This window comes from Podarcis raffonei, chromosome 17 (genome assembly GCF_027172205.1).
Source record: "Podarcis raffonei isolate rPodRaf1 chromosome 17, rPodRaf1.pri, whole genome shotgun sequence".
In the NCBI taxonomy this organism is placed as follows: domain Eukaryota; kingdom Metazoa; phylum Chordata; class Lepidosauria; order Squamata; family Lacertidae; genus Podarcis; species Podarcis raffonei.
The window spans coordinates 7,266,234-7,293,333 of record NC_070618.1 but is presented as its reverse complement, the minus strand read 5'-3'; the positions used below and the strand labels follow the sequence as shown (position 1 = coordinate 7,293,333).

The 27,100-nt window shown below is 44.8% G+C and overlaps 1 protein-coding gene across 2 annotated transcripts; it reads right to left on the bottom strand.

The window, feature by feature from the left end:
• Positions 1-1,232: 1,232 nt before the first annotated feature.
• On the bottom strand, positions 1,233-27,076 carry TBC1D2 (TBC1 domain family member 2). 2 transcript variants are annotated; one of them, XM_053370897.1, is made up of 14 exons: positions 26,595-27,075; positions 21,530-21,968; positions 19,151-19,289; positions 16,769-16,910; positions 15,165-15,301; positions 12,369-12,541; positions 9,786-10,172; positions 8,326-8,436; positions 7,685-7,869; positions 6,674-7,150; positions 5,098-5,218; positions 3,734-3,919; positions 3,401-3,522; positions 1,233-1,805 (listed from the first exon to the last, which is right to left on the bottom strand). In XM_053370897.1, exons 2-14 carry the CDS (start codon positions 21,938-21,940, stop codon positions 1,604-1,606), a joined length of 2,793 nt encoding a protein of 930 aa, XP_053226872.1. In that variant the 5' UTR covers positions 21,941-21,968; positions 26,595-27,075; the 3' UTR covers positions 1,233-1,603. The 2 variants fall into 2 exon arrangements, with proteins under 2 accessions (XP_053226872.1, XP_053226873.1); XM_053370898.1 differs by lacking the exon at positions 3,734-3,919 and having other exon boundaries at positions 26,595-27,076.
• Positions 27,077-27,100: the final 24 nt, after the last annotated feature.

The window sequence follows — 27,100 nt, the reverse complement described above, 5'->3', positions numbered from 1 at the left end:
GCTCATCTCGCTTTATTGGCCGAGGGAGCCGGCGTACAGCTTCTGGGTCATGTGGCCAGCATGGCTAAGCCGTTTCTGGAGAACCAGAGCAGCGCACGAAAACACCATTTACCTTCCCGCTGGAGTGGTACCTATTTATCATTTTATCTACTTGCACTTTGACGTGCTTTCGAACTGCTAGGTTGGCAGAAGCAGGGACCGAGCAACGGGAGCTCACCCCGTCACGGGGATTTGAACCGCCAACCTTCTGATCGGCAAGTCCTAGGCTCTGTGGTTTAACGCACAGTGCCACCCGCGTCCCTGTAATCTACCTTTTACTAGCCTGTAAAGAAATAGTCTGTACACACTCAAGTTTCACTGTTGCTTCAACACAAGGAATTCCACTTCTTGGCATTTTTTTGCCGCTATGGCACTCCTACATAGATTTATTGTAAAGTGATTTCTACTGGTGAGCACCTAATGTAGAGCCACACTAAGTACATGCATTTGGGAGTGGGGGTTGAGAGAAGATGTGAAATATCCGAAAACTCATGGACAGGGTGCTAAGCAAACATGAGAATATCCCCTCTAAGCGGGCTGATCAGGAATCCTGTCCAGCAAGTGATTTTTGGTAGTTTCTGTGTACGTGCATATATGTACCACATCGCCAATTCTTTACAAAACCAGAAAAGCAGAAGGAAAAGAATTTCACATAAAGTTTAGGGTGTGAAATGTATATGGAAATCAACTCCAAATCCACTGATTAGCACATCCAGTCAGGGACATTTATCTGAGTGTGTGTATGTATGCACAGAGGGGACGCGGGTGGCGCTGTGGGTAAAAGCCTCAGTGCCTAGGGCTTGCCGATCGAAAGGTCGGCGGTTCGAATCCCCGCGGTGGGGTGCGCTCCCGCTGCTCGGTCCCAGCGCCTGCCAACCTAGCAGTTCGAAAGCACCCCCAGGTGCAAGTAGATAAATAGGGACCGCTTACTGGCGGGAAGGTAAACGGCGTTTCCGTGTGCTGCGCTGGCTCGCCAGATGCAGCTTTGTCACGCTGGCCACGTGACCCAGAAGTGTCTCCGGACAGCGCTGGCTCCCGGCCTCTTAAGTGAGATGGGCGCACAACCCCAGAGTCTATCAAGACTGGCCCGTACGGGCAGGGGTACCTAAAAAATAAAATAAATGTATGCACAGACACATGACTGGTCCTCATGAAGAGACCAGAAGATAGTTAAGTGCTGGTACTTCACTAGCTTGTTGTCTCAGGTATTTAATTCATATCTGTGAGTACAGAAACCACACAGGCCCAGAGTGATGGATTGTGGGTTGAGGAATGGGGACAGACCTCTAAATTGTGATCTACAATACCTGATGTTATCCAAAAAGGGAAGCAGACTGTAGAGATTTTCTGGTGCGGTGACTTTTTGGAAATATTGTACACTACACACTACGTCAAGAAAAGGCCTAAGTGAGAAACAAGGCTTCCAAAGTACATGATTTTTTTCCAATTCACTTGAAGACAATCCAGTGCATCTTTGCTCATGGGTAGCTAGTGTTAACACTTTTTTGTTTCCAAAGTAGTGAAAATTTATGTTTGAAGGCCAGCTGTGAGGAGGAAACTGGAGTTACATATCTTCTTCATCCTCACTCACGGCTCCATTCGAGTTGCTGGCAGCATGTTCTGCTTGTTCCTTCATGTACTCGACTTTTATCTGCTCCAGTTCTCTCATCTCAGACTCCAGTTTTAACCTGTACACTCGGCGCCGATTTTGTAAAACTTTCATGGGAAATGGGTTCATGTCACTGAAGGCGATGTTCATCAGCTTCCTGGAAGAGGGCAAGCATATGAGCCAGAATTTTTAAAGGTAGCTTGGACTAAGTAGACATTGAAGAGAGACTTGTGGGAATTCTACATTCTCTTTTGGCTTCCCTCACAAAAATGGGGCAGGATTTCTGAAAGAGGTTTGTCTTCCAGAGGCAGAAAGTGTCACCCAGGATCAAAGCTCTGGGTCTTCTCTGCACCAAGCCCTCATATTTCAGGCCACATAAGATTAGGAACAACCTTAGATGCAGCTCTGTGTCAGACCAATTTACTGGTTCTCTGCACCACTGTTCTAAAACAGTATTTCAAAATTTACTACTGGTATTTTCCACAATTCTTTTTCTGCTAAGGAAGGAACCTCTCTTCATTACAGAAGATTCTGGGGAATGTTTTAGGGTGAGCACAAGGCCAAGTCTACTGGACTAAATTACAGGGCTGCCCCAAGTAATTTTACTGTCTGAAGTCATGGTCAAAATGTTGCTCCTTTTATGTACTGGATTTGAGGTGGATTCTTAAACACTGGCAAAGGGACAGCGTCCTCCACTGCACCTAAGGCTTATTTAGGGGAACAAGGCAGGCTATGGGAAGTGCCGGATTTATGTATAAGCTAAACAAGCTATAGCTTAGGGCCCCACTCTCTTGGGGGCCCCTGAAAAAAATTAAAGGAAAAAACTGGGTGTACATTTCCAAAATATAAGATAACTAACAAATAAAATAAAACCTACATACAGCAGCAGTGTTTTGTGTTGTGTAGGCTCCTATGATGTAAGTAATGGGCCCCGCCTGCTAGCCCTCTCCCTAAACTATCACATATAAAGGGCCCCATTACCTTCAGTAATGTGGAAGCCACTTCCCTGTGGTGCTGCCCCCACACAACTGGAGTGCGAACATTTCCCCATCTGATCAGCACCTCATATGCAGTGTTGCACATCAGTATGAGGGAAATGGCTCCAGCATGTGTCTGTGTGTGAGAGAAAAAGGTTTCACTTTAGCCCTAACCTAGCTGTACTTGGTTTGGTTCCTAGCCTCTGATTTGCCTCAGATAAACATGGCGTCAATGCTATTCATCATCATCATCATCATCATCAACTTTATTGCACTAACCAAAGGCCATGGCATCATTCGCAAAGGAAACAAAAAGAAAGACAACAATAACCATAAAAACCATAAAAACATCAGGGACTGTGAATACAATGAACCACGGTCACATCTCCTAGAAATTATTTGTTGCATATGCTATAATATAGCAGGGGGTTCTCAGATAGAATGTGCCAGCTTAAATGTCCGAATCACCTTTGCAATTCACCGCTATTTTATTTAGTTCTTTTCTCCTGATCTTCTTAGCTGCCAATGCACATAGTGCTACTTTATAAGTTATGAAGTCATCAGTATCACTCAGCAGCCATTTCACCCTTTCCGCCCTGTTCAAGTGTGTTCCATTTGTAAGCAGGGGTTTTATAAATCAGTCTCTTGCTATTGCTTATTCCTGATCTGTGCCTGCCTCAATCCCAGTTTTTGAATTTTTCCAGTTCTCTGAATGACAAACTGTCACCTGACAACCACAATCCCCATCCGAAACACTTCCTGACATCATCCTTACCTGCCATCACAGATGGTTTTGGTGAAAAAACGCATGTACTGGTAAATTTCCAGGCTGTCCTGGATCCTCAGTATCGCTTCTTCGTTGTATTTAAATATTGCCAGAGCGTAACGGAATATCACCTGGGACAAAGAAAAACATGGCTGACGGGGATGTCATAGGAGGGATGGAGTCAGAGCCACACAGATGATAAAGGTAACATCACTGAGGCAGGAAGAAACAGGTTCAATAGACACATAGCTTGTCCTAAATGCCTGGTTGCTAAAACATCTCTGCAGAGACTGATATATGAAGTGAGAATGTAGGAGGGATAGGAGGCAAGGATACACTTACCTTAGTACCTTCATAGAGAAAGGCATCCCAAAGCCTGAAGAGGATATCGCTAACAAGACTGTCTACAAATACAACCAAGAACCAATTGAAGGTCACCAGGCCCAAGTCGATTCGGTGCTGCTCCAGATGAGCTGCGAGCCTGGGAAGCTTCTCTGACAAGAAATCTTTAAAGACTCTTTGATCCACCTGGATTCAGCAAAACATCAATAAGAACCAATAACCATATTTGAAAGGATGCTTTATCAGCACCTTCTCAGACTCCTCCAAAATCCGCAGGGGTTAATTGTACTCGTAAACACCTGACCAATCTCACAAAATCAAAACTTTCGACTTGCGGCACAGTACAGTTATAGAGATACACACACATGCTATGGTTATACTTTCTGCAGTGGAGGCAGAACCAAGAGAACGAGCACAAAATCTGCTTCCAAAGCTTCCCCACTCTGATACAGTGGTACCTCGCAAGACGAATGCCTCGCAAGGCGGAAAACTCGCAAGACGAAAGGGTTTTTGGTTTTTTGAGTTGCTTTGCAAGACGATTTTCCCTATGGGCTTGCTTCGCAAGACGGAAACATCTTGCAAGTTTGTTTCCTTTTCTTAAAACCGTTAATACAGTTGGGACTTGACTTCGAGGAGCAACTCATAGCACGCGGTGTGGTAGCCTTTTTTGAGGTTTTTGAAGACTTTGGTGATTTTTGAAGCTTTTCCAAAACTTTTCCGAAACCGTGCTTCGCAAGACGAAAAAAATCGCAAGACGAAAAAACTCGCAGAACGAATTAATTTCGTCTTGCATTGTGGTTACAAAATGATTTTTGTGTGCGTCCCTCCAAACCCCGCTCCCTTTGGTCATTTTTTTCTTAAGTGTGTGTGTGTTACTGACTCTCCCATAGGTTCCTTCTGTGATACCAAAAGGGGTTTTTTGCACTCCCCCCTAAAAAAAATACCTTTAAAAAACGGGTAATCCTAGGATCCCATGGTACTGATGATAGCATTGGTATGAGCTACAATTGAATGGTTTATGTGTAACTTTATGCCAAACAAGTTTGGCTTTGCATTATGTCCAAATTAGGCCACAGTGAAGAAGAAATTAATTAGTTTTAAGGACAGTTTGATTCTTGACATGCAAACCACTGGATTAGGTGTGAAGTTCCATTATTTTGTTAAGTAATCAACTGCCTAGTTTAACATGAATCGCAGAACGATGTAAGCCAGGCCTGTGCCAACACCTATGTGAAGTGCGTTGGAATTTTCCCTCTAGAAGCACCACTTCCATCATAAGGATATGCAATCCTTTTAAAACAACCCGTTTTTCTTTCACCCATGACTATCCTATTGTACGGCTTGGTGTGGAGTCCCAGACTTACTTGTGAGCCTATTAGTGTGTTGCCAAAATAATCTGGAGGCATTAGGTTTTCAGTGATATGAACTAGACACCAGAAAGCGATTTCCTCTTCCTCTAGAACCAGTAGTGCAATGGCTGCCAATCTGGGATGAATAAAGAGACATCACTGTTAAGGAAAGCAGGCAACAATGGCAGGCAGGTCTTACAGCTACGGTCCTTCAAGCTGGAAAATTCCCACAAGAGGAAAATGGCGAAGAAGCAGGAAGTTTCTTCTGAAACTTAACACTACATGTGGTAAATAGACAGCCCACTTGTTAATGGAACTATAAAACAGGTGCCATAGTAGCTGCCACTTCTTACTATGGTGCCCTGGCGGTTCTTTCTATGGTGTCTTGCAAAAGGTCTCAGTTAATATTCCTTCAAAAAGCTACAGTACACAAGAGACTATCTGATCTTCCTGGTCAGTTTCTGTTTGCACTGGCTTTTCCTGCACTGAACACAACTCTCTTAAACATGCTGCATGCACATATTTCACTGGTAGCCAAAATTGGAAACACACCTGTTCTGAACAGAGGAGGGATACAAATAGCTTTTCTTGACAAGTGAGTGCAGAGTAAGCTGAGGTGAGTGCCTTTCCCCCATTGACTGTGGGTAGTTGGTGGGGCAGCGTGGTGGCAGCAGTGCCCACATCATTTCTCAGTCTCTCTTTCAGATGCAGCAGCCATTTTGTGTTATGCCACACGCTCCTGGCAGCCATTTTCTCCCTGGTGACCATGATACTCTCTCAACATTCCCAATATGACCATGGCCCCTGGGCCCAAAAAAAGGTTGGCAACTTTTGAGTAAGAGCAGCTCATCTTTTCAGCAGCACAAGTGCAAACAGGCACAAGAAAACATTTGGCTGTTTGAATGGTTTCATGTACGCCTATAGCTTTGTCAGAACACAGCAGTTCCAGCTGGAGTCATTGTCAAATACATCTCATGACTAATTTTTCACATTATACTTTGATTGTATAGGGAACTTTTTAATGTTTGGTGTTTTAGTGTGTTTTTAATATTGTGTTGGGAGCTACCCATAGTGGCTGGGGCAATCTGGTCAGATGGGGGTGTTAGTGGGTTGTTTTTATTTTGATACTATATATTTTGGTTTTTACGTTGATCTTGTTCTGTGGACTACCCTGAGACCTCCGGGTATAGGGTGGTATACAAATTCAATTAAATAATAACAACAAGAACAACAACAACAACAACACTACAGTGGTATCTTGGTTCTTGAACTTAATCTGTTCTGGGAGTCCATTCGACTCCCAAAATGGTTAAAAAACCAAGGCGTGGCTTTCAGTTGGCTGCAGGAGCTTCCTGCAGCCAATTGGAAGCCACGTTGGACGTTTGGCTTCCAAAAAACGTTCGCAAACAGGAACACTCACTTCTGGGTTTGCGGCATTCAGAGCCGATTTTTTCAGGAGCCACACCGTTCGAGTAACAAGGTACCACTGTAAATTATTATTATACCACTGTAAATTATTATTTTTACTGACCCTAATATTTGTTGCAAACATAGAGTTTAAAAAGGTCAGCAATGAGCTAGCACCCTTTACCTGTTCAGTCCCTGGCAATAGCCAATGGTGGGATTTTGCAGAGAGAATGCAAGCAAAATCCTTCGGAGTTTGGGAAGAAGCTGGGAAGCGGGTGAATTGAAGTGCCTGTTGTTGGTGAGCGTGCGAGGCAGATCCAGTTCAATCTGTCGGGAAGCTGGGTGCTCAGCGGCTTCACACTTCTGGAGCAAGTTTTGGTAATGGCCTGGAGAGCGAACGTGCTGTACCCGCCTGCTCACAATCCATCTCCACACTCGTTGGCGGTGGTCTATTGGGACGCCACAGCGCAGCAAGCTCTTTAGCTCTGAGGAGGGAGTTAGTTCCCCAAGATTATTCCACCGGTCAGAGAGAGTTTTTTCCATGGAATCCTGGTTCAGGAGATTACTGGATTTGATCTCCAGAGCCTGGATTTTTGCCAGAAGCTTCCAGTCCGCAGCTTCGTACTCAGGAATTGTCATAAACCCATAGTCATCATACTGGCTGAACGGTCAAAAGAGAAGAATATGGGGAAAACATCAAGTTCTAGAGCTGTCAAATTAATTAAAGAAAAGTTTGTAAACTTTCTAATAACTATTATTATCATTATTTTTAAAAATGTATCTTGCCAAAGATCTTAATGTAGGTGCCTTTTTGACAATAAAAAAGTAAGATAATGTACAGTTTAAGAATAATATAAAATGCTACCACTGACTGAAGGAAAAACCAGCTCATATTTTCTTTTGCCTTTCTCTGCTACAGTAACACACCAAAATCAAAGGTAACCTCATAATGTAAGCGAGTCTACCCTCACCTCGCAGCCCCACAAGTGAAAATGTGCCTTTGTGGATTAAAAATAGGATTATCAAATAAAGCTTTAGCTGATAATCTGCCAATGACAGCTCACGGACAGTAAGAATATAAGGATTGTCTGATGAATCAGACCCATCTAGACCAGCATCATATTCCAGAAACAGCGAGCCTGGTGAAAATAAAAGAGCGCTGCATCTATTTTAAACACACACACACAGCCATTACTTGATTGGGCTCAGATGTACAGGGATCATGGCTTCCTCCTTCACACCCCACTGAAGTGCTTCCTGGATAAGGCCCTTCAGCATTTCCACATGTTCACTGGCAAAGTCCGGTAGGCCTTGCAGCTTCCGCAGAATCATCAGGTACTTGCTCTCAATTTGGCAGTTGTGGGCTTGCAGACGAGCACACTGGAATTTAAAAAAGTGTTGCAGTCAGAATATGACTATGGCTTCCTGTTGTTGTGTTATGCTCAGAAGTAGCCACAAGCAACCTAAGGTCAGACAGCTGAGGTTGGCTCCTAGAAAGCTGGAGAGCATCACAGGCAAACACACAGAGAACCAACACAAAGATCCACACCTCACATTCAACACACATTTAAAGCACCTTGACTCCCCTCTCACCCCCAAATTCTGGGAATTCTCAGAGTGGTTCCCTCTTCCCAGGGAACTCTGGGAATCATAGCTATGCGAAGGGAGAGGAATAGGGGTCTCCTAAAAATCATCAGCACTTTCAACAAACTACAGTTCTTTGGGGGAAAGCTACAGATGTTTTAAAGTCGTATAATACTGTTATACAGTAGATGTATAGTGCAGATGGGGCCTAAAGCACAAACACTGGACTTTTAAAAAGACTTTGCTTTTTACCTTCATCAGTAGGGTCTTCTCTTTCTGCGCTACCGTGCTCCAGATTTTCGTAACCTGGTGGATTTCGCAGTTCAGAAATTGGTTCTGAATCTTGTACGCTTCTAAGTCATCCTGGCAAAAAGACAAGATGCGACACGTAGAAATAACCTGTTGGCACAACTGTAATTTGTACACCCAAGAAATCTGTTGGGTTTATGAATGGACAAATGGTGTCTGACAGAAAGATGGGGGCAAACTGTGTTGTTGTTGGACTCTTTCCATGGCTCCTCAAACAGGCCAAGGCACTGGTGACAAAAAGCAACAGAAAGTCCTATTTTGCAGACAGATAGAAAACATTACATCTCCAACCTGGTGCACTCCAGATGTTGAAATGCTTTTGGGAAATGATTTATAACGAGATGAAAAAAATGTTGAAATATACCTTTGTTAAGAAACCAGAAGCATTGTTACTAGGCATATTAGGTAATGATGTTGAAAAGAAAGATGTGAAGTTATTTAGATATGCAGTTACAGCAGCCAGAATCTTGTTGGCCCAAAAATGGAAACAGGAAGAAATGCCAATGAGGGAAGAATAGAGAATGAAACTGATGGAATATGCAGAAATGGACAAATTAACGGGAAAAATTCGAAACCAACGCGATCAGAGATTCACCGAGGACTGGAATAAATTTACAGAGTATATCAAAACTGTGTGTGATCAGGAAATAACGCTTGTTGGATTTCAGGAAGCTCTGTGAAAAGAATAGATAGAAATGTCGCTTAAAGGAGAAGATAAAATAAGGATTGTTAAAGTGCAACATAAATTTAAGGAATGTGAGAAGTTGTGATAAATATGAAAATTGCCAGATAGGCTGATGGAAGTCTAAAAGATGTATAAGTTAAATTGGATGTTAAATTGTAATTGGAATGGTTATTGGAAATTTGAATAAAAATTAATTTAAAAAAAAAAGATGTTGAGGGCTCCTTTGGGATGAAGGAGCACAGTGATTTTTATTTTTTTAAAAGGAGACTGAATCCTCTGCTCAATATCATATTCAGGGCTGTTTTTTAAAGGAGCTGCTATGGTATCGTGGTACACACAGACTTGCCACAAAAATAAAACAGAGGTATAGAACGATGGGATAACATATCACCAAGGTGCAACTGTGGAAGGAGTAAGGTCATAATCGTCACCTCCTCCTGTACCCAGGCCAAAGCATTTTGCCACCAGAGATGGTGCCCCCTCCCAGGTATGGAAGCTGACGAGACTAGCAGTTAATTTTTCCTTCAACACCAGGGATGGGATAGTACCTGAATCATCAGGACAGATAAGGGGCCCCAGGACAGCTTGTGCAGCAACAGACAAGGGATAGGGGACAAAAGAGGCATTTACTGTTGTGCTGCCCCCAACACATATGCTCTCCAAGGCTCTCCCCAATGGTAGGGCTGAGCCTGCCATTGCACCATTTGCCTCAGAGTACCTTCAAATGTTCAATCTCTTCCTGCTGCTTGTACAAGGTCTCCATGGGAATGGTGTCTGCCTCCCCAACAGAGTCAGGCATGTCTCTGGCGAGTTGCTCCGTCAGCTTCAGAATTACTTGTTGCTTGGCCTGGTTTTTGTCCATCAGGAGCTGCACGTGGGCCTTCAGCTCCCCAATGTGCTCGTCCTTCAAAGCCAGGCCCTGCTCCAGCTCCTTTTTCTCCATCTCCAGCGCTTCAACCTGTTTATTCAGCTCGGCAATCTGCCTCACTTTGTGCCTCACCAGCTCCAGCCTATCCTCCTCCTTTGCTGTGACCAGGTACCTGCAGGACTCTCGCTTCTCTTGCTGGGCTGCCTCCAGGGCTTTGTGGAGAAGCTTAACCAGTTCCTGTAAAAGTAAACATGGGGGGGAACCCTTAATTTTCTAAAGGCAGCTTTATAAGTCATACTCTGAACAACTTGGAGGAAGCACACGATTCCAAAGTGATCAAACATACATTTCTGTATCTGGAAAGGAACAAAGAATGATGCATTTCTATCATATGAGGATGAGCTAATTTTCCATTCCAACTATAATTAGTGAGGACAGTAAGCCACAATGATTCTTCAGATACAACAACAAAAAAATTTTTTCCTTCCAGTAGCACCTTAAAGACCAACTAAGTTAGTTCTTGGTATGAGCTTTAGTGTGCATGCTTTAGTGTGCATGCACATGAAAGCTCATACCAAGAACTAACTTAGTTGGTCTTTAAGGTGCTACTGGAAGGGAAAAAAATTTTTTGTTTTGACTATGGCAGACCAACACGGCTACCTTTCTGTAACTGGATCTTCAGATACAGTTCTGGAGGAAATCCCCAAGATTCAGAGAGTTGATGCTGTGCCAATATTCTAGAAGCACAAATGAGGCGTTAACTACAGGCTAGTTAAATTTACATTGATCCTGCAACAAAATGATAAAAATCATAATCTTCGAATTAAGACGCTGAATAATTTACCAGTTTAAATGAAATGTATAAGAAAAGTGTTTTCTTAGTGTGGTTTTTTTTAAACTTCAGCTGTATAATCATGTTTAAATTGGCAAGATTTAGATACCAAATATGGCCGCCACCAGTCTTCCATAAAACAATCAGATTTTTGTTCCTCCAAGAATTCAACTTACGGTATTTTAGAAACCATTTGACGGCCTCACCATGAAAAAAACCTAAGAGCACCATTAGAGAATCAGCTTGTATTTCATAATAGCTTAGATGTTCTAACTTCAGTTTTCCTCCAAAATATCAGGAACAACGTTGTCCTTCAGCAGTTGCACAGGAAATGCAGTTTCCAGCGGGGAGTCTGTATCACAGGCTGATGCAATCACTCAGTCTGTGACCCACTGTTAGGCTTGTGTAGGTTGGTGCCTCTGTGAGTTACTAGAGAGAAATCGGTTCTTAGAATCATAGAATCATAGAATTGGAAGAGACCACAAGGGCCATCGAGTCCAGCCCCCTGCCAAGCAGGAAACACCATCAGAGCACTCCTGACATATGGTTGTCAAGCCTCTGCTTTAAAGACCTCCAAAGAAGGAGACTCCACCACACTCCTTGGCAGCAAATTCCACTGTCAAACAGCTCTTACTGTCAGGAAGTTCTTCCTAATGTTTAGGTGGAATCTTCTTTCTTGTAGTTTGGATCCATTGCTCCGTGTCCGCTTCTCTGGAGCAGCAGAAAACAACCTTTCTCCCTCCTCTATATGACATCCTTTTATATATTTGAACATGGCTATCATATCACCCCTTAACCTCCTCTTCTCCAGGCTAAACATGCCCAGCTCCCTTAGCCGTTCCTCATAAGGCATCGTTTCCAGGCCTTTGACCATTTTGGTTGCCCTCCTCTGGACACGTTCCAGTTTGTCAGTGTCCTTCTTGAACTGTGGTGCCCAGAACTGGACACAGTACTCCAGGTGAGGTCTGACCAGAGCAGAATACAGTGGCACTATTACTTCCCTTGATCTAGATGCTATACTCCTATTGATGCAGCCCAGAATTGCACTGACTTTTTTAGCTGCCGCGTCACACTGTTGGCTCATGTTCTTCAAGCTATACTGGCAGTATCCCTCTTAGTTGTAACTCTGAACAGTTCTCCAGTACCTGGGCACAACCACACAAGTATTCTAACCATTTTCCAACCTTGGTTCCACAACCATCCCTCTACCACAACCTAGTAGAGAGGAAACACACTATAGCTCTAGAATGACCCTTCTACCAGAGCCCAGAAAAAAAGGCAAATTACAATATGGACTTGGGGCACAGTATTTAGATGCTAGAAGAGAAGATGGGTGTGTTTCCTTTCATAATACCTTCTAATGCAGCGTTTGCCAACATGGTGCCCTCCAGATGTTTCGGACGACAGCTCTCATCAGCTCCAGACAGCACATGTTTGGTCCTGTTCTTCTCTTGCCAACAACAGTAATGCATGAGGCAGAAACACACCTTTCTTGTACAATATTGTGTCAAGATCAAAAGGCAATTAAGCACATTAACCCATAGATCAAAATGGTATGGTGACTCCATCCATACCAAACACACATGTCAGGGCAGGATTACCTTCTGAGCTTTGACATCCTCTTCAAGGACCAAAATTTGGTGCTGAAGAGAAGCTGTTCTCCCATCTCTTGCCCCTTCAGCAAAACAACGCAAACTCCTGCTTTCCTTTTTGTCTTTTCTAACCAAAGGTGGTTTTAGCCTTGACTTTGGATCCTTCTGCATCTCTGTTGCGCCTGAGGAAGAAAAGAAGATAGGACACGTTCCTGCTTTCCAGTGGTGGCACAGATTGTTTTGATCTGTGGTTACCGTTATTCCTATGTGGGTGGTATTGACTGGCAACTTGTGTGTATTTGCAATAGCAAGATGAGGTGGGTGAGTGAGTGAGAAACGGCTAGATGGACAAAATTTGAGTGAGAGAGAAAGCAATGTTCGATATTAGACAAGGCTTGTTTTACTTCTAATGAGTACATAAGCAGCACTTTTCGCCAGCAGACTGGAGGTAGGAAGAAGGGCCTGATCCATGCATTCTAGGTCTAGAAAATCCAGTACAGTGGTACCTTGGTTCTCAAATTTAATCCGTTCTGGAAGTCTGTTCCAAAACCAAAGCGTTCCAAAACCAAGGCGCGCTTTCCCATAGAAAGTAATGCAAAATGGATTAATCCGTTCCAGACTTTTAAAAACAACCCCTAAAACAGCAATTTAACATGAATTTTACTATTGAACAAGGCCACTGATCCATAACTTGAAAGCAATAATCAGTTGCTGTTACTATAATACTTAGTAATATAATAGAATAATATAATAGAATAATATAATATAAAATAAATAAGACAGTATTGTAGATGAGAAAAATTATTTTTTTATTTTTTTTTACCCAGACTGATGATAGTCATTGTTTGGATAGGTGGCTTTTATCCATTTCCGCAGTCACACAACCAATCAGTAGCTGAACTGGATTCCACACAGTCACAAAAACAAATTAACCAAAAAAGCCTCAAAAACAAAAATGCAAAATAGCAAAACAAAAGCGCCAAACTTAATCCATTCTGGAAGTCCATTAGACTTCCGAAATGTTCGAAAACCAATTCGCAGCTTCTGATTGGTGCAGGTGCCCCAGAAACAATAGCCGACAGCTGCATGGGCCATTTGGCTTCTGAAAAATGTTTGAAAACCGGAACACTTACTTCCAGGTTTTCGGGGTTTGGGAACTAAGGCGTTTGAGTACCAAGGTACCACTGTACTGCATACTGGGCCCAGAATTCACACAGCAAGGTATTATAGAAATTCGAGTCAGATGTTCCCCGCCCCCACATCTGAAAGTTGGACATTTGCATCTATAGGTGCATCTTAGCATGTGCAAATGTTTTTGCAAGTTTGTGCTATCATGGGTCTATGCCCGGGTTACCTAGAAATGCTTAATTAAACCCTGATATTTACTCAGAATAAATCCCAGAGGCTTCAATGAAGGCTTTTGTGCTCACTTTTCCCAGTTTCTCCCTCACAGCTGTGCAGAATAACCAGTGCCGGATTAATGTATAAGCTAAACAAGCTATAGCTTATGGCCCCACCTTCTTGGCCCCCCAAAAAAATTTAAAGGGGAAAAAAACTGGGTGTACATTTCCAAAATATAAGATAAAAAACAAATAAAATAAAACAGCAACAGTGTTTTGTGTTGTGTAGGCTCCTATGATGTAAGTCATGGACCCCGCCTGCTAGCCTGCTCCCTAAAATATCACTGGTTTGCTCATTTCTATATATAAGGTGCCTACATTCCGCATGTGCAAATGGCTTTAGGTGCCTATTAGGTCCATAAATTACCATTCAACATATTCAACACAAAAAAGCGACAATTTGTTGTTGACAAAGGACAGCTGGACATATAAAGGGCCCCATTACCTTCAGTGGCTTAAAAGGTAAAGGGACCCCTGACCACTAGGTCCAGTTGTGGCCGACTCTGGGGTTGCGGCGCTCATCTCGCTTTATTGGCCGAGGGAGCCGGTGTACAGCTTCCGGGTCATGTGGCCAGCATGACTAAGCCGCTTCTGGCGAACCAGAGCAGTGCACGGAAACGCCGTTTACCTTCCCGCCAGAGCGGTACCTATTTATCTGCTTGCACCTTGAGGTGCTTTCGAACTGCTAGGTTGGCAGGAGCAGGGACCGAGCAATGTGTGTCAGCATCGCCCTTGAGCCAGTGCCACCGACTGGACTCATCCACTTCAGCCCAACTGGGCCAGGCGAGCTGGGGTAGCACTTCCAGAGACCACCTTCTGCACAGGAACAGGTCTAAGTGCTGTGGACTCACAACTCAGAGCTGTGGGCACCAGATTCACTCCTGAAGACAGTCGTTGCACAGCAGAGTACAGCAGAGCACAAACCACTCGGAGAACAGCTCTGTAGAATAACTACTTTTATTCTATCTACAACTATCATACAAACTATATACAGAGCTAAATGGAGAAGTTGAACTGCACTGAGTGTCTGCAGCTGCTCTTAGCAGCAACCTTATCTATACAGAGATAACACTCTAACACTCAGTCTCTCTCTTGATGTGAGGCTAGAGAGGAATAAGTAGTGAGCAGAAACCGCCCCCTTCCTCTCTGGAGAATCAGCAGAGAACATCAGCAGATTCTTGGAATGGGAGGGGTAAAATCTCCTCAATGGGAGCTCACCCTGTTGCGGGGATTCGAACTGCCGACCTTCTGATCGGCAAGTCCTAGGCTCTGTGGTTTAACCCACAGCGCCACCCGCGTCCCTCTTCAGTGGCTTAGGGCCTCATCAAATTTAAATCTGGCCCTGAGACTAACAAGTAAACAATGCTATTTTCAAATGTTCTCACTGTCGTGCAGAAACAAGTACCTGCATCTTCTGCTTCAGTTTCTACCTGCTCTTCATCGGCTGCGTTTTCAAGGTCATCTTGGATCCCCTCAAAACAAGACATGCCACCATTGTCCCTCCGGCTCTGCCAGCTACCATAAAGATTATGCACTGTGTTCCTAGAAGCACAGAAGCGCATGGGAATGGTTAGACAGAACCTGTGAATTAATAACGCTTAAATGCCGCTGGCTGTTTTGGTACACTCATGCCACAATGCAACATCTTCCTGCAACAACATCCAGTCGTTTCCTAGTGACTTCGGACGGTTTTTTCATTTAGTAGCCATTGCTCCCAGCTGTTGCAAACTCACAGGACTTCGACTCACTTAGGGCCGGGTTCATACATGCATGCTCGTCATCTGATGACTGTATCATCATTCTTCAAATATAGTGGTACCTCAGGTTAAGTACTTAATTCGTTCCGGAGGTCCGTACTTAACCTGAAACTGTTCTTAACCTGAAGCACCACTTTAGCTAATGGGGCCTCTTGCTGCTGCTGTGCCGCCGGAGCACAATTTCTGTTCTCATCCTGAAGCAAAGTGCATAACCTGAAGCACTATTTCTGGGTTAGCAGAGTCTGTAACCTGAAGCGTATGTAACCCGAGGTACCACTGTACAATGTCACTTCCTGGAGCTGGTTCACACATTCAGCAGTACGTCATCAAGTGTATATTGATCATATGTAAAGAGATCAAGTGAGGTACAAGCATATGCGCAACAGAGGAATCTGCACAAAATCGTACAAAACTCAAACATTACAGTTGCGCCTAAATATTCTATTTGAATGTAATATGAACAAAGAGGAAGGTTCATGGGGGAATTCTTTGCTCCTGCACAATGTTTACTTCCCCACATTTTTGCTTCTGACTAACCTTGTTTCTCCCTGGTTGCTAGGGAGAAACAGCTGTTGGGTGGGGAGCACAATGTTTTATTCAAGTCCTTCATGGACACAGAATCCAAGATTTGTAATGTTGGAAGAGACCCTGAGGATCATCTAGTCCAGAGTTTCCCAAACTGAGGTCTCCTGCTGGTTTTTTGGGACTACAATTCCCATCATTCCTGACCACCAGCTAGGGATGATGGGAGATGTAGTCCAAAAAGAGCTGGAGACCCAAATTTAGGAAACCCTGACCTAGTGCAACCCCCTGCAACGCAGGAATATGGTTTAGCTAGAGGGGTCCTTGACTGGATGCAGCACAGCTTTCCTTAAGTTCTTATGCAACATCTGTGAGTTTACTGAAATAGTGATTGAGCCATAAATGCTTACAGGAGTTGATCAATGCAAGTTGTGCACTTTCAAGCCTTTCCCGTTTTCATTTAATAAAGCTAAAATACACATTTAAGCATATTAATAATTTTGCTTTTTTAAAAAAAGTATAATGTCACCTTCCATAACAACATCTTCCCCCTGCCTACAGCAGGGTTCCTCTTTCAGGCCATCTGTTTGGCTCTCGCCTTTCAAAACTCAGGACACAAAGGAGCATTTGTTAGTCCTCGAGATGTCAAAAAGACTCTGCTGCTAGTGGTGCAAGAGACTTAACACAGCTAGTTTCCAGAAATTCAAAAAAGAGAGATAAAAACAGTTACTGTATTTCAATCCAAGGATGCTTGAGGGAGATGTTCTGAAGAGCGTGAGAAGGCTGCAGAGGCGCTGGGAGAGAGGCTGCCTTCGGGCCGACGACATCTGTGGGGGTTTTCACAGGGGGCAAAAACTCATGTTCTGCCTCTGCTATGGAGGGAAAAAACAAACAAACCAGCAGAATCAATGGGATTCAGACACACCCAAGCTAAAGTTATAGGTGCATCAAGCACAGCAGGGAGAGAGAACTGCTACCAGTGCATTCTCTGCTGTCTGTTACACAAATAAGGTAAAGGTAAAGGGACCCCTGACCATTAGGTCCAGTCGTGGCCGACTCTGGGGTTGCGGCGCTCATCTCGCTTTATTGGCCGAGGGAGCCGGTGTACAGATTCCGGGTCATGTGGCCAGCATGACCAAGCCACTTCTGGCGAACCAGAGCAGCGCACGGAAATGCCGTTTACCTTCCCGCCAGAGCGGTACCTATTTATCTACTTGCACTTTGATGTGCTTTCAAACTGCTAGGTTGGCAGGAGCAGGGACCGAGCAATGGGAGCTCACCCCATCGCGGGGATTCGAACCACCGACCTTCTGATCGGCAAGTCCTAGGCTCTGTGGTTTCACCCAAAGCGCCACCCGTGTCCCTTACACAAATACTGCCACCCATTTGGGGCAAATGAGATACCCATTTTGGCTGACTTTTAAGAAGCATTTCTGCAACCGCTATGGAGAACTAGGCTAGCCGGGGTGGAGTGGTCAGCTTCAAAAATTCTCACATGCCCAGGCAAGTCCAGAACTTGAGCAGGCAGACACTGGAGGCCTCTACTTTTGATATTTCCAAATAATTGCTGGCATGTTTATAAACCGAGAGGAGCATTGCCTCTTATGGCCTCCAGAGGTGTTTTCTGTTTGTTTGTTTTTTTGCAGAAGGCACGGCTATAATCTGAGGGCATGTTATTCACATTCGCGGCTTAAAACACAGTTAGGTCATTTCCCAGCTGGTGCCCTGCAGAATTTCAAGCTACATTTGCCTGGAGTTCTTTGCATGACAGATGGGGCAGGGACGTCTTCACCTGATGCAGGTGACCTGTTTGGTTTCCCCATCCTTGCAACCCCCCCCCCCCGGTTTTCCTGTTCACTAAATCGTCATCTGCACTTGTGCGATGGCTGTTAGGATGTTGCTCACATTAGTACTTACTCCACATCAAGTTTTCTAATCGGACTGAAGCCAGTTTAAAACATACACACACAAAACAGCAGTATTTGTTAAGAAACTACAGGATCAATATGGATCGTAGTTTGCGGCATGCGACTGCAGCTTCAAAAATTAGCAGAGAGAGTGTGCTGGATGCAGAGTCAGCACAGCAGCAATGTGAACACAGACACACTTAACTAGATGTCAGCTGCATTAAACTCTGTGGCGCTTACTTCAGAGTAGATACATAAAGGTTTGGGCTGAAGTCTGCATAGCATTGTCTCCATTCCAGAAAGCCATCCATCAAAATTACAGACTTTGGTTTCTCTGCATGCCAGAATATTATCCTTCCCTTTTTTGTGCTGTTTCGCCTAACATCCAGCTTGATGAAGAGCTCTGCTGAACTCTAAAGCTTGCTCCCTACATTGTGGCCTCCAGTGAAAGGTATTGTTCTACTGTCCGAATTCCCCCCCCTCATGGAACATCTGCCTGCATTTTCTTTTTTGTTGTTGTTGTCCTCCGCTGGAGAGTTGGCCTGCTGTGTTTAGTCACCCATGGCAACTAATATGCCTGATCCAGTCACCCAAGCATTTTTTTCTGTGCCCTTGTTCCCAGACCCCACCAATTTTTGGCAGTGACAGTGGGGATAGAGATGAGGATAGCAAGGGTGAAGAGATATAAACCTCTTTGCCAGTCCAGCACCCTGACAGGGATACTAATCTGCCCCTCCCTGGTCATGCCATTTATCATAAGATGAGCTGCTCCTCAGCTGATCTGCATTAATCAGCTGAGGAGAGGAAGCTGTGTCTTGTGTGCGCTGTGCATGTACCACTTGAGGCTACAGCCACCACTGGGGAGTTTTCCTAGGGTGACTGTGGTCCTCAAACTAAAAAGAAGTTAGCAAACCCTACTTTAGCACTTAGGCTGATGTTGTGCAATTTGTGCGCAGTGAGGAAGCAGATTCTCTCACACGTGCGCACGCTATCTCTCTCTCTCTCTCTCTCTCTCTCACACACACACACACTCTCTCTCTCACAAGTCTCAGCCCTGTCAGAATTCTGTTTGCATTAATATTTGTAGGATCAAGCCCTGCTAAATGACCGAATTTATGCAGCACCAACTAAACCAGCACTGGTGAAATAATCCTGTCCCCTGGGGTAGGGGTGGGGGGCAACACATTTGCTCTGCTGCTACTTACTATTGTTAAGTATGGCGTCATTCACACAGGGGAAATCTGTGTCATCCTCTGCCGGACTTCTAGTCTGGTTACTACAGAACTCCCAGCGTTTTATCTGCAACTGCTGCAACCAGTATATCATGGTCTGTTTGTCGACAGCCTAAAGTTCAATTGGGGGGGGGGGGAATTATTAAATACAGGATCTTTGTAACTCAGGGAGTTGCCTACAGATACAGCTAAATTCCACAACAGATAGACTTCAGCGACAAACCCAACCTCATCACAACAGACCATGGACTTACCAAAATCCAGTATAATTGGGGAGGTTTTGACGCAGTGTAAGTTCGGCTTCCCTGTGCAAGCACAGGGCCTAGTGCTGTGGTTTCCAAGCTTCCCGCCCCATGGACTACATGAAAATTACTGAGTTTTGGCAGGCTTACTTAATGATTTTTTTGCCTGTTGTAACCATTGTAATGTTCTGTGCTAGACGCCGAATGATTTTTAAATTGTGTTTTGATTGCTTCTTTGGCTTCTTATATATTCTATTTTGTTGCATTCACTAAATCCAAATTGTAATACAATAAAAAAAGAAAAGAAATAAAAGTAGCAATCAAAATAAAGTTAAAAATTCAATATGAATATTCAGTGCGGTGGATGTGCCATCTCCCATCATCAACCACTAGGGCCTAAACTGAGGAACCCCTTGTCAAAAAGACGTGGCCGGCATTTGAACTGACAAAAATCTAGCTCCCTCAGCCTTTAGCAGGTGGGTCAGTCTACCGCATCTGCTTTTGTGTGTGTGTGATTTTCACTTATGAAACAACGGCTTGCTCTGCACACAACAGTAATCCATGGTTTGTTTCGGCATGTGTTTTTTCTGAACATCCAAACCCAGACTAGCCATGGTTTGTTTTCTGGTAACAAACCACAATTTGAAGCCATGGCTTGTTGGCAGCTCGTGAACTATGGCTTGTTTTAACTACAAACTTAACAGCCCTGCTCAGCCATGGCTTATCAGGACAGCCCACCGCAGACATTTGCCAAGCTACAGAGGCATGAGGCAAGAGTGGCTGGGAAACAAACTGTGGCTTGCTTAATCATCTGCAGGACAACTCGTGATTTGTTGAACAAACCATGGCCGAGTGTTATGTACAAATGCATCCAGTGTAAAATGCCATGTAGACTGAGTGTGTTGTCTAAAATGATAATAACATACAAGAAAGTCTTCCCCACCAACAATCAGCAAAAGTAACATACTTGTATTGTTTTAATAATCTTTGAGGCAGAGGATACTAATGGTCTCAGGAGTTCAGGATACTGCCATGAATTATTAGGGTTGTCTTCTGCTTTAAGAAAAAATTCACTAGGAAATCATGTTTAAGGCAATTTCCTGAAGACAAGAGCTTTCTTCTTCTCCTCAAACCGTGAATCAGGATATTTTGTAAAGGGAAGAGAAAATTGTGAAGTTCATGCAACCCGAAGGTTCCAACTCCTTTATCTTCTGCCAATATTAAAAAATAGGGATTATTTAAACTTGGCTCTGCATGCTAATTTTATTATTTTTTGTCCTCCAAGAGTCTGCAGCCAAGAACTTAAATGTCAGAACAGGAGAAGATTGGGATTCTGGTTAACTGAACATTCAGCTACAATTGGATGTAGCTGTGTAAACTACACCAAGATAATGCTGGCTTCTCAATGGTGATAGAGATGTTAAAATGTGTGTTAAATGGAGAAAAACATGTTTACCTCTCCTGTATATAAATGCTCCCAGTTCTTTGGACACAATAGTAAAACACTGGTTATAACATGTCCTAAAGGTAAAGGTAAAGGGACCCCTGACCATTAGGTTCAGTCATGGCCGACTCTGGGGTTGCTGCACTCATCTCGCTTTATTGGCCAAGGGAGCTGGCGTACAGCTTCCGGGTCATGTGGCCAGCATGACTAAGCCGCTTCTGGCGAAACAGAGCAGCACATGGAAACACCATTTACCTTCCCACCAGAGTGGTACCTATTTATCTACTTGCACTTTGATGTGCTTTCAAACTGCTAGGTTGGCAGGAGCAGGGACCGAGCAACGGGAGCTCACCCCGTCGCAGGGATTCGAACCGCTGACCTTCTGATCGGCAAGTCCTAGGCTAATTCAGGAAATTCACAGCTTCAGCTCTGTGGAAACCCCCAAGAGCATCAAGTCTCCAGGACAAGGAATCCAAATAATTTATCCACCAACACTAGTACGGCTAGTCTGCTTTTGTTTCCATACTTTCAGTTGAGCACAAAGGGTAGATCCCTGTCCAAGATCCATTTAGGTCACCCTATGAGCGCAAGTCCCATTGCATGCCACCAGCCGCAACATGCACATTGCCCCACCACTAGCCCAAACCAGCCATGTATTCCACATACCTGAAGGATAAATGCTTTGCTGGGGGTCCTGATTTCAAAAACGCCCTCTTCCGCTCCCACCTTAAGATCAAAGCTAGCGCTGGATAGCTCTATGCTTCCCAGAGGGTTCATGTCCTGTGCTGTCCTGTAGTAAAGTAAGTTGCATTTGTTTTCATCGTAGACGAACCAACGCGACTTCCAGGTCTTGATTGGGGCTTTTGCAGAAAATTTGTTTAAATAGCCACAGAGTTGTTTCTTGGGGGTTTCTCTGCCAGGTTTCAGATCTACATTCTCCCTATTTTCCCTGGAAGGAGGCCGACCTCCGTCTCGGGCGCAACTGATGCCGCTCTCAGTATCCTCTGCTTTTTCCTCTTCGGGGTTACTGGAAGTTCTGGCCACAAGGCAATCTCTGCTCTCAGAATCCGGCTCCATACTCCACCGCAGGGCAGATCTTGTGTTGCTGGAATGCAAACAGCGAAAGACAAAACAGCCCAAGATAATGTTGCTGAGAAAGAAAGCATATGCTACATGCATGTAAGTCCCACAGTTCAAGATATCTGCTGATTAATAGAAAGACGTGCCTCTCGGCAAAGTTCCTTCCACAGCCCAAATCTGGCAGCACTTCTGCTTCTCCAAACAGCTTCCTCGCATGTACGGAGGTCGTCACGCAACTCACATGGCAATGGAGACAAACCTGAAATATACTCGAAGTCGAGTGTGGATTTCATGCTCTTTATTCAGCTCATAGTAGTGAGGAATGAAAGTTCACCCCAAATATCTGCTTTATATACATTATTTACACAATGGGCCGCACGTGATTGGCTAATTCTGGGGTTCTCCTGTAGGCCAATCAGGTTGCGGATTCCCTTCCACCTGGAGCTGGATTGGGTGGCTCCTGCAGACCAATCATACTGCTGCATTGTTCTAGGACCAATCAGACTGCTGCATTCTGAATCCTATTGCTGCCTTTTGGATCCTATTCAACTCAGTACATAACAAAACCACAAGCAGTGAGTGTGTGAAAAAAATAGAAGTAGCTCCAGGAAATCAGCCTGCTTGCCAGGTGGGTTGGTTTCTACCTCTGTTCAATAACTGCTAGTCAGAATTTCTCGTTCCCAGAGTTTCTTGGGTAGCTTACCAGTATATCATGCCATTAATGTGCAATGCCACTTTTCAGCCACATACTGTCAGTTGTGGGGGTAAGGGCAGCCCTTGAAAGGCGTCCTGAAACTTCAACGGGTTCAAAATGCCTGTTGCCTGGGGCTGGGCTGACGCATGTAACTCTGCTGTTGTCCCTCCCACCCCCAATTGCCTTCCTCTTCATTTCCAGGGCCACTTATGGGTGCTGATGCTTAAGCATTAAACAGCCCATGACTGATGCTTGAAGGACCACCTTATCCCATATATGTATATGCCTTCCTGTGAACTTTGTCCAGCATCAGAGATCCTGTTCCTAAACTAAAGTGCAGCAGGTGGGGGGAAAAGGAAATGTTTTTCCAGTTGCTGTGGAATGTCCTCCTATGTAAACCAAACTAGCTAAGGACATTAAGATTATTTCAGGAGGGATTGTGGCTGGCCGAGTAAGAAGGCTGGGTAATTTTGCTGCAGGTTTGCTGAGGTTTTATCAGCTGCTGCTCTTATTATATTCCTGCTGCTTTTATTATACTGCTTTGGTTGCATTTTATTGTTCCTCTTTTTATAGATTTAAATTTTACATGTTTCTAGCTGCCTTGAATCACCTAGTACAGGGGTTCCAGACTGTGGTCTTTGGACCACAAGCTTCATTCAGGTGACCCACGGCCGGGCCACCTTCAACATTCCCATTGATATTTAGCTGTATGGGGATTTCATTTCTTATATTGTATTATCTTGTCTTTCAATTTGCTTCCTGTGGAATGCAGGCTGCAATACAATAAAATAAGATGCAAGACAGAAAAGCAGCAGTAAAAACCACGACTGAAACCATGCAGCACTTAGCACATTACAATTACTGCACCAAAGTGCACAAGCCTGGGCAGTGTGTGTGGAGGTCCTGGGGTGCCCAGACGACAAGACCCCTCTCTTGACTTCACTGATGTGGTCCAAAGGAAAGGAGAGCAATACTTTTGGCACCAGCTTGCTGCAGGAGTTGCTGGAAGGAGGTGTACAAGGTACCATCCAACCATCTTAAGGACTCCACTCCAGAAGAAGAAGAAGAATCATAGAATCATAGAGTTGGAAGAGACCACAAGGGCCATCGAGTCCAACCCCCTGCCAAGCAGGAAACACCATCAGAGCACTCCTGACATATGGTTGTCAAGCCTCTGCTTAAAGACCTCCAAAGAAGGAGACTCCACCACACTCCTTGGCAGCAAATTCCACTGTCGAACAGCTCTTACTGTCAGGAAGTTCTTCCTAATGTTTAGGTGGAATCTTCTTTCTTGTAGTTTGGATCCATTGCTCCGTGTCCGCTTCTCTGGAGCAGCAGAAAACAACCTTTCTCCCTCCTCTATGTGACATCCTTTTATATATTTGAACATGGCTATCATATCACCCCTTAACCTCCTCTTCTCCAGGCTAAGAGGAGGTTAAGGGGTGATATGATAGCCATGTTCACATGTAAGAGTTTGGATTTGATATCCCGCTTTATCACTACCCGAAGGAGTCTCAAAGCGGCTAACATTCTCCTTTCCCTTCCTCCCCCACAACAAACGCTCTGTGAGGTGAGTGGGGCTGAGAGACTTCAGAGAAGTGTGACTGGCCCAAGGTCACCCAGCAGCTGCATCTGGAGGAGCAAGGAAGCGAACCCGGTTCACCAGATTACGAGTCCACCGCTCTTAACCACTACACCACACTGGCTCTCATCAGATTTGTGTAGGGCTGGCTCAGTTTTTTCTTCTCCCCAAAATATCCCACAAGGCAGCAGAAGTTTAGGATCAGATTACCTTCTCCTAGATGGACTAAGTTCCCAGGTAGACGAGTCCCATCTGCCCCTCACGTCCCTCTACTGCACCTACAGACACTGTCTTCTTGACCCTTGGACCTACTATTGGTCTTGTCCACTCAACCCACCAGAGCCTTCTTCACATGCAGGAGAAGTCCCTAACTGACTGAGAGTTTGAGACCCATCAGCTTCCCTCAACTGGTTTGGTTGGCCAGCCAGAGCCATTTCCTGGGGTGTGGCTGCATCCTGACAGCTTCTAGGAGCCACAGGTGAGCACCGAGTGCAGGGTGGGGACCAAAGGTGGACAAACTACTCTAGGAGGAGCATGACATGTCCCATAAATAGGAGCCAACTCCTAGGGGCCAAGATCCCTTTGGCCTCCCATAAAATATTTGAGACCCCTCCCCCAGTTGATGGGCATTGCCATTCAAATGTTGTGTGTGTGTGTTGCATTATGTGGTTGATTATGAAGGGCGGAGCTTACCTGCCCACCTGCCCGCCCATATTTTATTCAAGTTGGCACCCCCTGATCCAATAAAATTATTCATTTAATGCAAAAAGGAGGGGTTACTGGAGCTAAGAAACAAAAGCACTTGCACAAAACGAGTGTTGGGATAGATGAGGGGTGGGGTGAGGAGGTGTCTCAAGCAAACACCTCAGCCACATTAGCTCTCAACAACCTACCCCCTTGGGCCACTGAACTGGCTAACAAAAATAAACAGCGCAGTTTCCCTCACCTATCATTGCCGCAGGCGCCAACTCCCTGGGGCCCTGGGTGCCTGAACATCCACAAAATTCCCCATGAAGGGGCTGGGCACCCACAAAGTTTCGTGCCAGCCAGGGCCATGCACACATTGCATGGCGCCCATGGTCCTGGACACCCCCGGTCATGGGGCCAAGATCAGATCAGATCAGAAGAATCTTTATCTGCATCAGCCATAGCAATAAAATAAAACAAGATGTACTGGCGACAGAAGGGACAGAAGGGACGCGGGCGGCGCTGTGGGTTAAACCACAGAGCCTAGGACGTGCCCATCAGAAGGTCGCGGTTCGAATCCCCTTGGCGGGGTGAGCTCCCGTTGCTCAGTCCCTGCTCCTGCCAACCTAGCAGTTCGAAAGCACGTCAAAGTGATTGGCAGAAATGACTGGCAGAATCCGCGACCAGGGAGAAGAGTCGGCAGAAGAAGATTGGAAGAAATTTAAGGACTATTTACAGAAATACTGCAATATTAATGAATGTTGAATGATGTTGGATTGAAATCAAGTGGTTTCTAGCTGTAATGGTATAAAAGAATATGAAAAAATGGGTTTTTTTAATAAGTAAAAGTCTAAGCTACAATAATTTAAGATGTTGGAGAGAAAATAAGGTGTTTTTTAGCTGTAATGCTATGAGATAAGGATTTGCTGGACAAATAATTTGAACTGGAATACAAGAAGGGGAGGTATGAGGAAGTCAGGGAAATATGTTACTGAAAAATAAGTTGTGAACTTTGTGTGTTTTTATTATGTTTTCTTTTTACTTTTTTCTCTTTGTTTGTATAAAATGGAAAACTCTAATAAATATTTTATTAAAAAAAAACACAAAAGCACGTCAAAGTGCAAGTAGATCCAGCGGAAAGGTAAACAGCGTTTCCATGCGCTGCTCTGGTTCGCCAGAAGCGGCTTCGTCATGCTGGCCACATGACCCGGAAGCTGTACGCCGGCTCCCTCAGCTAATAAAGCGAGATGAGCGCCGCAACCCCAGAGTCGGCCACGACTGGACCTAGTGGTCAGGGGTCCCTTTATCTTTACCTTTACTGAAGACAGAGTTAAAAACTTAACTGTACAAAATACATTTTGGAGGTTTACATTAACAATCAAATAGTAGATCTTATTCTAATTGCCCCGTCTGAAAACCTGGCAGTTTTTTGCTGTCACCTGACACAGGGCCAAGCTGGCTGGCACTCCTGCCTATCACAGTACCTCCATGCTTCACCTGTTGAACTGCTTTCTTTCCTGCTGTCAAAAACTACCCAGCTCAGTCCTTCAAGTAAGAAAAGTGGCGTCGCTAAGGGAGTTGGGGGGAAAACAAACAAACCCCACTCAACAGAGGAGGACTGCATGTGCGTAAAGTATACCCAAATTTGCCCAATCAAGCAAGCAAGTCACTCTTTCAGCTCTTACCTTCACTCGCCCTCCGAGCGGACTTCGGCAGAAGCAGCTGCGCCTGCAAAGGGCCCGATCCGCTTCCTGGTCAAACGGCCGCAAATGTTATGGGGCAAGGATCGAGCCAGCGAGCAGCGGCTGTTTCCTGGTCGGCTGGGGCGGGGCGGTGCCAGGCAGTCCCGGCATGGCAAGCCGCGAAGGAGCGGAAAGGAAGGCAACAATGCATTCCGCCGCTGCGCGCTTGGCGGGGGAAGCGTGTCTTTCTCCAAGAAATATTCCACGTTCTTGCCCGAGGCGAGGGCGATTTCCCCCCCCTGGAGAGCTCGAAAGTTTGCGGCTTATTTTGCGACGCTTTAAGCTGGTCCTAATACTGTAATACCTGGCTGTAGATTTCCTATCCACCCCCAATAAACCAACCCAGTTGCCTGCGCCTATTTTATTTTAATTTTACTTATAGGGAAAGGACATCTTACAGAAGCAGGATGCGCAACGGCATGTCAATAGCTGTCCTGCGCATAGCTGTC